The sequence below is a fragment of the Astatotilapia calliptera genome, chromosome 10 (genome assembly GCF_964374335.1).
Source record: "Astatotilapia calliptera chromosome 10, fAstCal68.1, whole genome shotgun sequence".
Lineage (NCBI taxonomy): Eukaryota > Metazoa > Chordata > Actinopteri > Cichliformes > Cichlidae > Astatotilapia > Astatotilapia calliptera.
The window spans coordinates 22,352,342-22,363,359 of record NC_137431.1 but is presented as its reverse complement, the minus strand read 5'-3'; the positions used below and the strand labels follow the sequence as shown (position 1 = coordinate 22,363,359).

The following is an 11,018-nucleotide window of genomic DNA, read 5'->3' as shown; positions in this document are numbered from 1 at the left end:
TTGCTGCAAAGCTTGAGCCAACATCATATTAAACTGTGAGGATTAAAAAAGTCACTCTAGGTCAGAGTTGTGTGAAAGCAGATGAGCAAAAACTTTTGGGAATATAGTTTACTTGTATGTTTGGGCTTGTTTCTTTTTTTTTCTACAAAGAGGTCTGTGCACCTTGTTAGAGCTACGCCATGAAGAATTAAGGTAAATTTAGAAGACAAAAGGGGATCCAGCCTGGAACTAGCAAGGTGTGTCTAATGAAATTACCAGTGTTTGTGCTTTTGGACATGCCATATATTAAAAACATGTAATAATAATAACAATAATAGTTAAAATAACAATAGTAAATAACTATTTCACAATTTAAAGAATAGTAGTGCAAGTTTATATTAATTTCTACAGTTACTTTATACAACTATGCAAGTTTAAACCTCTCCACTAATATTAGGCACAGAAGCCACACTTCATATTCAGGGAATTTTATTGTGAAAGGAAGGAATGGGACGACTTCATTCTGCACATTCATAGAACACAATACACTACACATAAATGTGTGTGTGCGCGTTTAATTTAATTAGTTACATAACTTTAAAAAGGAAAAATGTGAAATGAGCAAAATAAAAATAAAATATAACTGTTTCTTTAATTTTGAAAAAGAAAACTCATAAAAATGAACTAATAGCTAAAATATTATTTTTAGTAGTTCTGTAAAAGTCAGGCTAAACATTTTTAACATTATGTAGGTCTGATAATATACTGGTATACAAATTAGCAAGATAAAGTGTGGCCTCAACACAAAGTCTGTTTCCATGTTTGTGTCTTACATGATCAGGAATTGAGCAACCATAATTGGCACATCGTCCCCCTGAAGGGTCTTATCCATCTATCACATTTTAAGGCTAGTCATGTTGCCAAGCAACCACCATCCAATTGACTAAAATAAACCCTTTGCAATGTTTATGCACCTGGAACAGCTTATAAAAGCATTGTATAATTTTATTTTCATGGCAGAAATATCTAACTCATAACCTCAAACTTTCATTATGCGTGATATATTACTATGCCATCGGCTTGGCTAGCAACCACTTAACAGACTAAAATCTCAGACTTAACAAAATCATGGGCATGTACTGGTAACGTAAAAATGTCAGATAATAATGGTTCAATAAATTTAATCTAACACATAAAAGGAATCCGTGGCAGTGAAAGGACGTATGCATGTTTTCACGTGTATGTTTATCAAATCATGTTTCCAGTACATGATTCCAGATTGGGCAGTGAGACCTGTTTTGATATATCAAAATGAAGCTTATTTTCCTTAACTCTGTTCCAAGTCAAAAAAATGAAATCCATGTAGCTGAGTGTTGAAAAACAGGAGACTTTATTGTGTAAGATGCTTTTAACTAAAGAGCAATCAGTTCTTCCAAATTTCCACTCTCGATGTCAAACCCAATGTCAGAGAACGACACGTAACTTAATTCAACATTTAATCAAATAGGTGAAACTATTGACACCGACTACAGGAAGGGTGTAATACAGAAGTAATACAAACTACTGTTTTTTTAATGGTTTGTATTTTTTTTTAAACATTGGATTACATTTACATAACTGAAATACGAAGAAAACAGACTTTAGTGAAAGCTATAGCCATATATACCAGTGAAACATGATCTGCCCTTAATCTTTAAAGATAACATTTGCATGTATTTTATACAAAATAGATTATATCAAACAATATCAGGGTAGTGCAATTCTGTCAGGCTCTGGTAAATTTTACTTTCATATGGAGAGTCAACATTTTAAATTTTCTTTTTAAAGTGACCAGTAAATCCTCACAGAACAATACATGGGGTCCAAAGCCACGACCTTTACAAAAGACATCTTTAAAATAAAACAAGAAGTACTAGAAGTTGGATAGTAAGTGCTACTCAAAATGTAACTTGAATACTTCTTTTGTTAATTTTTGTTTTCTCCTCTGCTTTGGTCACTCTTATATAAATCTCCACCAGTCTTTCTCTGTCCCACTCCCTCATTTCCTTATCTTCAAAAACACAGTGAGCTTTCATGTAGACTTTTTCATGGACTCGTAGAATTTACATTTACTTCACAAGACAAACATGTTCAACACTTCCTTATGGATTTAACACATCTACCTTTATCAAACACAAACCAACAAACAGAAAAATATTTACTTTCTTGACTCATTCAATGTACAAAAATGACTGAGCAAAATTAGTCATATCAAAGAGGATCAAGCCGATGTAATCAAAATCACAGAAAATATCATTTTTACAATAGATCAATCTCTAAAAGCATCGATATATGTTAAGGGTTTATCTATTTCCTGATGTGAAATCTTATTTCTATGGCTCTCTGGCTCCCTTTCGCAAGGCCTTTAATCGAGCATGAAGGTGAAATGCAAAAATGTTCTGTAGTCTTAGATGATGTTTACATTGCACTAGATATGCTAGCATTGCTATATGCGCCTATAGCCATTCAGAAATAAGCATCAATATGGTTACATCTACATGTTAAAGCTGGTTTTCTGAAGCACCACCACCTTGGAACAACTGTAATACCATCTCCAAGTTATCCAACCAAATAGTTTAGTCAAATTTTCTCTAGAATAATCAACACACAGTGATGCGAGCAGCAACAAGCCCGTGTTTTTTTACAGCACAAGGACACGCAGCACAGTTAGAAGGTGGAGCTGAAAGCCTGCACTGTCAATGAAACAACCCTGAAGCGAGTGACCACCCCTAAAAGAAAAAAAAGAAGAAGAAAAGATGGCTCTTATTCAGCAGTGGCTTGTATGCTTCCAGTGCCCACTGTGCTGTTAGCCGTAACTAACATACAAATGACCAGTCTCTATGGCAACCTGCTTACCTGGTCTCTGCTAATTGGCATTCAGAGTTATGTGCAGCAGAGGGGTGAGTACTGTTCAGAGTAAACAGCTGAAAACCTGTACAGTTGAAATTTAGGCAGAGAGGCCTGACAGTCATAAGACACATACGGAGGAAAGTAACTGTACTCTACAGGAGGTGGTGAAGGGCATTTTGTTTTAACACTTCCGGCAGAAGCCAGCATACAACTGCATTGCATTTTGCTTTGGCCATCACACAAGCTGGTATGGATTTTCACATTACAAATGTATTTTGAAAATTCAAAAATACAATTTTTTTGTTGATCACAAAAAGGTTTATCGTACAATTGGCTAAATGATAACAATCAGTACTTTAAGCTGGTGTAGGTGTGACACTGAACAATCCTTTTTTTTTGTAATTATTTTTGTAAATAAATGAGCACCCTGAAGCAAAGTTACAACAACCACTTAATGTCAGATCAGAAGTACTCTGTCACATCTCCAGAAAAGAAAAAACCCAAAACAAAATGGGTTTTTCCATTACATTAGGAACAAGTAGAGCGCATCCATGTGAAGTAATCACTCACTTCCTGAGGTTGGATTCACAAATCAATAGACCAACGTTTTGAGCTTTAGAGGGGAAATATTTTTAAAACATAGGTTTCATCAATTATGGGTATCCATTTCACGTCCAGTATACAAAATAAATATTTTATTTTAAACAAATATATTTTTGTATTTTCACAATGTTGGCACAGCAGCTCCATATAATAAGTCCTGATTTTGCAAGTACATTCAGCTAATGGTAATTAAAGGGAAATATTAAATCAAAATGGTATCTTGAGGGAAACCATCAATGTTATGCCTTCATTTCCTATCATGAGTGCTATGTTGCTACCATTTTTGAGCCAGTTAAACCTTTTACTTTGAAAAATGAAAAAATGACAACCATCCTAATGGTAGTACCTTTTGGGGTCTGACATATTGAAGCAGGCCCTTTGATACTTCGGATGGCTTTTTCAAATGCATTTTCGTTATAAAACACTTTTTCCCCCAAATGCAATTAAAGCATAAAAAACTTTTTAAAGATAGAAATCCTAAAATTTAAGTCAGTCTGCTCCCAAGTAGTACAAAACATTAAATGTGTCTTTAATTTTAATTTTAGCAGTACCCATTTAGATCAAAGCTGGCTGAAGCTTAAGCAAGAAAAAAAAAGCTATTTGTAGGTGCATTCATTGTATACGCTGGGTAAACTTTTAACAGAATTTAATACCAACTGGGAGAGGCAGCAAATTTATCTAATATACTTCACATGGATAATAAAATATCAAAAAAATTTGTTTTGGGACTTTTTTTTTTTTTTTGCAAAGTGATAAAACTAAACATTTAACATTACTTATCTGTACCATAGGCTGTGTTCCTACATGCAGAACAGGAGATAAGAACAAAAGGGAGAGTTTTCCACATTAAGAACACTGAAACGGCAGCTTGGAAATAGAAAACAGAAATTACAACGCGGAAATAAAGAAACAGACAAATCATGTGGAAAGATGTCGACATCAACTTCTAATGCAAAAAAACCTACAGCTTACAGTGGATGGCTATGAAGAGCGTAAAAACTAAAAGGCACTGGTTTTCCCTCAGGTACATCCTGTGTAAACATTTGGCTGAGTGAGTGTGTGCGTGTGTGTCTCTTGCTTCTGTATGTGACTTGAATTGTGTGCCTGCATAAAATAAATAGAGAATATGTCTCTAGCTGATTTCTTTTCTCAGTGGTCTTGTGTAGAATTGTGATTTGAATAATTTCTGAAGTGATAAGTAATTCACAGCAGGAGGGACACTAGGCTTGAACTGCTAATCCTTTCAAGTTGCAAAGTATACAAGGTGTAATGTTCTTGGAGGAAAAGGTGTTTGTACTCTATATGTTAGCTTCTCTGTGAAAACTGCAGTAAAATACTAGAGGCTTGAATTAATATGAGGCACATAGCCATTGTAAGAAAGCATTAAAAATACAAGCACAGGGCTATGGGTGTAGAGTAGATGAGGGAGGACTGAAAAAAAAAATTGCCCAAAATGCATCCACCCCAAGAGACATTCATAGTCCAACTAAGAGGAAGGGCTATAGGTCGGTTATAGGATACTATGGCAGGACTAGGACTGGGATGGGGGCTTGAGGCCACAGGTATTGTGCTCCAAGATTAGGCTGAATGGCTGAGCCCCGAAGGGGCGTGGCAGAATTTCTAGAGGAGGCCCAGGAAAAACTGAGAAACTGAATCAGAGCGATGAGGGAGGCAGGATATGTAAGCTAGGGGCCCCTGGAGAGGTATATGTGCAGGGCAGGATTTAAGGCATTGATTCACAATTTAAGGCAGTCATTTCTGATGAAACAGCAGAGCTTTGACGTTTCCATCTTTGAATTTTGGTATCTGGTTGGAAATGATCTCTGCCAGCATCTCCGGAAATTCCACACTGAGGGTTTTATTCACAAAGGTGTAGAAACAGATCTGGAGAAGACCCTCGACCATCTGGTTAAGACACAAAGAGGTTAGTAAGAGTTGTTTACTCACTTTACTTAAAAGGATTTCCCTTAAAGTGGAGTAGGTTCTAAATGCAAGATCTTTACGTCTGCAACAAGTTTTTACAGAGAGGCAGAAGGGGAGAGTGCTAAAAACTAACTTGATTGAAACTTAATGCACTACACAGAATATGAGTGTATTCTTTAGGTGGAAAAGACCTGGCTGGTATTAAAAAAAAACAAAGAAAGCCAATCTATGGGATAAATATCAAGAAAATGCTATATGAAACAAAGTAGCCTAAAAACACTTAAACGTGTGTGTGTGTGTGTTTGTGTGTTTCACTTGCCTCCTGCATGGAGTCAAGTAGCTTAGTTAACTGGTAGAAGCGTTGCCAGTTCTGACTAGGGTTCTCCTCCCTCTTGACGATGGCTTTTCCCAGCTCCTTGATATAGGTCATCCTGATCTCATCAAAAACTGCTTGACTCTTCAGGCCATCTTTTGGTACTGCACACACACAGAGACAACACAGAGCGATATATCAGTATCATTTAAAAAAAAAAAATTAAAAATACGATTTTTTCCCATGTTCACTTGGAGCTGGTAAGCTTCAAGGACACTGTTGCTCTGTTAGGCTAGTGGTTAACATAGGAAGGGGTTCTGAACGTATAAATTAAAAAAAAAAACACACACATAAAAGTAAGACAAAGCTTTTATCAAAGAATTTGTCCTTATCAGGTCTGTGTCTGCTGTTCGTGTGGCAAAAAGAGTTAGGTGAGAAGTTTGCATTCAGACACAAATGATCAACACTCTTCTGGATCAGAGAAGACTGACAGAGTATATTTCTCATTTCATCAGGTGCCAAATGTTTTCAGTTGCTTAAAGGGCTGAACTACAGGCAGGCTTTGCTACTATGAAGCCATGCTTTTTAACAGCTGATGTTTAGGATTGTCTTGCTCAAATATGCCAGCCTTGCCTGTAAAAGAGGTTATCTGGATACCCTGAAGCCTGTATACACCTCTCAGTATTGATAGTGCCTGAGGGTCTAATGCACCCCCCCCATACCAGAGATGCAGGTTGGGAACTGAGTTCTGATGACAAACAGGATGGTCTCCAATTTTCCAAAAAGAACTTCAAACCACAGAACAGTTTCCACTTTTCCTCAGTCCAGTTTAAATAAACTTTAGTCCAGAGAAGATGACAGCGTTTCTGGATCATGATCACACACATCGCTTCCTCTTTGCATGATGGAGCGTTAACCTGCATTTGCGGATGGCTGTATTGACAGACAGTGATTTCTGGAAGTGTTCCTGTGCCCATGCGGTGATTTCCATGACATAATTTAGCTGCTTTTTAATGCAGTGCTGCCTGAGGGGCCAAAGATCAGAGGCATTCAATATTGATTTTTGGCCTTGTCCCTTGCACATGTACTGTAGATGATGAGATTCTTTGAGATATCCTACAGTCTTCGCAATTTTACATTGCGGAACTTTTTCCTAAAATTATTCCACAATTTGTAGACAAAGTTTTTAGCAGACTGGTGAACATCTACTTTTCTTTACTTCTGAGAAACTCTGCCTCTCTAACATGCTCTTTTTATTCCCAGTCATGGTACTAAGCTGTTGTAGCTGTTGCTGCCAACAAATTCAAAATGACCTTATTTTATTTTTTGGTAAAGAAATGTATGTTTTCTGTGTACTGTTATGAATGAAATATAGATTTATGAGATTTGAAAATAATTGCAGTTTGCTTAAAATGTTCCAAAGTTTTGGAATTTGGGTTAAAAGTAGTACCAGCTGCAGTGCAAGGTGTCACTTTTGCTTTTTAAATCAGGACATTTGAATACCCTTCAAAATGATTCTCTGCGTTCAAATGATATATTAAAGAGGACACACTGAGGACTTTCGCTGTGCCGGTCACTGCTGAAAAGCAAAAACTTCAAACTTGAAAAGCAATACAGTTGTATCAGCACATTGTGGACTCTTGTCAGTCTGGTGTCAGGCAGTGAGCCGCACAGTTTAGCAGTGACTTGCAGTGATTGTGCTAGGCAACAATGGCACTGCAAACTCATTAAACAACTTGTGTTTTCTTATTCTATGACCTATAAATTCTTTATTGAGTTATTTATGTTTTGTGGTGCTTTCACACTGCTGAGCATTCTCTATTCTCTATATTTAACTAAATATGACAGTATATCAAATAGTCTTATAAGTGACTTGAAATTCCATATAATGTGTGCGAGAATGGATAAAAGCAGCTCAAACCAAAGTTGTCCCATCTAATAGTATTTCCATCCCTGAGGGAAACGGATGGAAATCGCTCTAAGGTACAAAAATGCAGCCGGTGCACAGTATAGAAATGTAATTTCCTCCTGCATAACAAGCTAATTGCTTCTGAAGTGCATCCTCTTCTTCGCCATTCTCTGAGAATAATGCTCTCCATCACAGACAAGAAAATTTGAAATAAGTGGGAAAGGTCTGATTTAGTGATACTGTTTCCTTGTGTAGCATGTAGGGTTACGTTACTGATTGGTAACCCACAGCTTTCATTATTTGACCTCTTCAAACATTAAATAAAGAGAGGCCTGATGAACACTGCCTATTTGAGTCTGTCCTTTAACAGCCTTTACTAATTTATACACAGCAAATAAAATGCAGTTGGAATAAATTTACAATTTGTAAAAATGTCTTCTGAATCCAATTTTAGCTAAACTAAATTGTTAAAAAAGAAAATTAGTTTTTGTTTTTTTTAATAATGTGCTTTCACTGGACACTCATACATAAAAGAAGATTAAACAGCAGTAATAAAAAAAGCTAACTGTTTTTATTCAGTGAGATAAGAAACACAAAAGTTATACTAATTCAACTCTCAGTGGAGCCTCTAGTATGGAAATTAAATGACTCTCTACCAAGGTACGATCTGTGAAAGGACTGCACTTTCACAGAGCAGTAACATTTAACAGAAGGCATCTAAAAGAAAATATCACATTGTTACATCGCAGATTGGTGAAGAATGTCAAAAGAACATCAAACTTGCATATTTTGATAGTAACAGTAACACCCGGTCTTTTCTGTGGCATTTTGAATTCATGTGTCCTTCTAAAAAGAAATGGCTCCATGTTCGATCGCTGAATTTCAGAACTGAAGAAGACCCCTGAAATAAAACACTTAAGATACACTTTAAACCAAACAATGAAGTTAAAGAAAATGCAAGACAAGTGCTTGAAATGGTTTAGGGTACATAACACCCTGTGAACGTAAAGTGACATAAAGGTCCAGCGAGCACTGACAGACACACATAATAATGCATCTACAGAACAAAACATCTACTGTGCTTTTGTCAGCAGACTGGGTTTAAATTATTGCAGACAGGAATGTTACTGTTCTGCCGTTATGCCTCTGACAGTGTAGACACTTGCGGCATGCTTACCATTTGCTGCTGTCAGCAGTGATTTTAAACAGGATCTTTGAACTGCAGTATTAAAACATACAACCACCGGCCACTTCATTAGGTACACAAGTTGATCTGCTTGTAATGCAAATATCTAACCAGCCAATCATACAGCAGCAACCCAATGTATTTACATATATAGATGACCTGCTGAAGGTTCAAACTGAGCATCAGAATCGGGGAGAAAAAAGGTGATGCAAGTGCACACGGGCTGATCTGAATATTTCAGAAACCGGTGATCTGCTAGGATGTTTCTGTTATAGGGTTTACAGAGAGTGATCAAAAAAAGGAGAAAATATTTAGTGAGTGACAGTTCCCTTGGCAAAAATTCCTTGGTGATGCCACAGGTCAGAGGAGAATGACCAGATTGCGCCCATAGGAAGACAAAAGTAACTCAATTAGCCCTCATTACAGGCAAAGTGTGCAGATGAGCATCTCTGAATGGACAACACATCAAACCTTGGAAGCAGATGAGCTACAGCAGTAGAAGACTACACAAAGTGCCACTCCTGCTGGCTAAGAAAAGGATACTGAGGCTGCAATTTGCATGGGCAATAGAAGATTGGAAAAGTACTGCCTGGTCTGATGAGCCTCGATTTCTGATGTGATATTTCAAAATTTAGTGTAAACAACAAGTCAGCATGGATACACCCTATCTTGTATCAGTGGTAGAAGTTAGAGGATATTTTCTTGGCCCAATTGGCAACTTAGTACCAACTGGTCATTATTTAAACACCACAGCATACCTGAGTATTGTTGCTGACCATGCCAATCCCTTAATGACCATATTATGATCAATCCTGATAGCTCCTTCCAGCAGGACAACATGCCATGTCACAAATATCAGATTTTCTCAAATGGGTTTCTTGAATTAGACAGTGAGTTCACTGTACTCAAATAGCCTTAACAGTCACCAATCTCAAGCCAAAAGAGCACCTTTGGGATGCAGTGGGACAGGAGGTTTGCCTCATGGATGTGCAGCTGACAAATCTAAAGCAACTGCGTGATGCTATCATGCCAATATGGACCAAAACCTCTGAGGAATGTTTCCAGCACCCTGTTGAATCTTTGCCACAAAGGCGATGCATTACTGATAAGTAATGAAATTTGTGGCCTTTAGCAGCAGCAATCAAAATCCTCTGCGCATTTATCAAGAGGAACATGACCAGAACAGCCCTACTGTGACAAATTGCAAGGAAATGGAAAAAAGCTGCAGCTGTATAACACAGTAGATACAATAAAAAGTGATTTTTCCAGTCCAGCAGAGAGACTTTTGAAAAACACTGCTGTCATTTTTCTAAGTGAATTGTGTTCCATTACCTGTACTGAGCAGTAACAGCACCTTCATGCACAGGTACTCTTCGTAGGACACCTGCAGTCTGACAAACTCATTACAGATCTTCAGCATCTGCTCGCACTGGTCAGTCATGAAGGGCAGCTTCATGCGATCTCTGTGAGAGGAGAGGAAATGTAGAGCAGGTGAAGACAAGAAACAGAAGAAAACAGAATTAAAAGAGACACACAGGTTAGAGTTGGAGCTGTTTCACTCATGCTGTTATTCAATTCCCAATAAATAGCCCTGGCAGGGATGTGTTACATCCTTGCAGGAGAAATACAGACTCTAAAATCAGTCATGATGGATTTTCACACCTCACTTCCACTAACACACAGCCCACATTACTTTTTTCTTAGAAAATCAATACAGCACATTCTCCTGATACACAGCCTTGGGCTGAGCGCTGTCTACTCTTTCTGACCAACTGCAGTGCCATCGGCAATGACTCCTTCACATTTCATATCTATTTTTTACTCCTCTCTGGAGTTTTTGGACGCGACATCTTGCAAACAGCTCAGGGCTTTCTTTCTAACCATTTTCAATAAAAAGGTTGAGCTGTTTGCAAGATGTCGATGTTTTTAGCACTGTTTACAAATGTAGAACAACTGGATGGGTCTTTCAGAAATCCCAGCAGGTATTTAAATAGCTTAATAGTTCAGTTCTATTTACCTGAATTTGCTTTCTACTGTAAGAAAGAAAACCCCAACAATCATATGATCCCCTATGAGCAAGCAATAGTGGGAGGGAAGAACTCCCTATTAATGGGAAGAGACCAGACTCAGGGAGGGGTAGTCACTTGCTGTTACAAATAAATGGTAAATGGCAACAAAAAAAAATGAGGCTATGTAATCAACATACTGCAGACTAA

General features: G+C 37.4%; 1 protein-coding gene across 2 annotated transcripts in view; it reads right to left on the bottom strand.

Annotated features, from left to right (window-relative positions):
* Nucleotides 1-5,082: 5,082 nt before the first annotated feature.
* Nucleotides 5,083-11,018, bottom strand: part of LOC113031075 (glucocorticoid receptor-like) — a 64,043-nt gene continuing 58,107 nt past the window's right edge. For both annotated transcript variants that reach the window (XM_026182956.2, XM_026182957.2), the window contains 3 exons: nt 10,135-10,265; nt 5,714-5,871; nt 5,083-5,376 (listed from right to left, as the gene is read on the bottom strand). In XM_026182956.2, the coding sequence (XP_026038741.1) occupies nt 5,224-5,376; nt 5,714-5,871; nt 10,135-10,265 (442 nt within the window). In that variant the 3' untranslated portion in view covers nt 5,083-5,223. The remainder of the gene's footprint in view (nt 5,377-5,713; nt 5,872-10,134; nt 10,266-11,018) is intronic.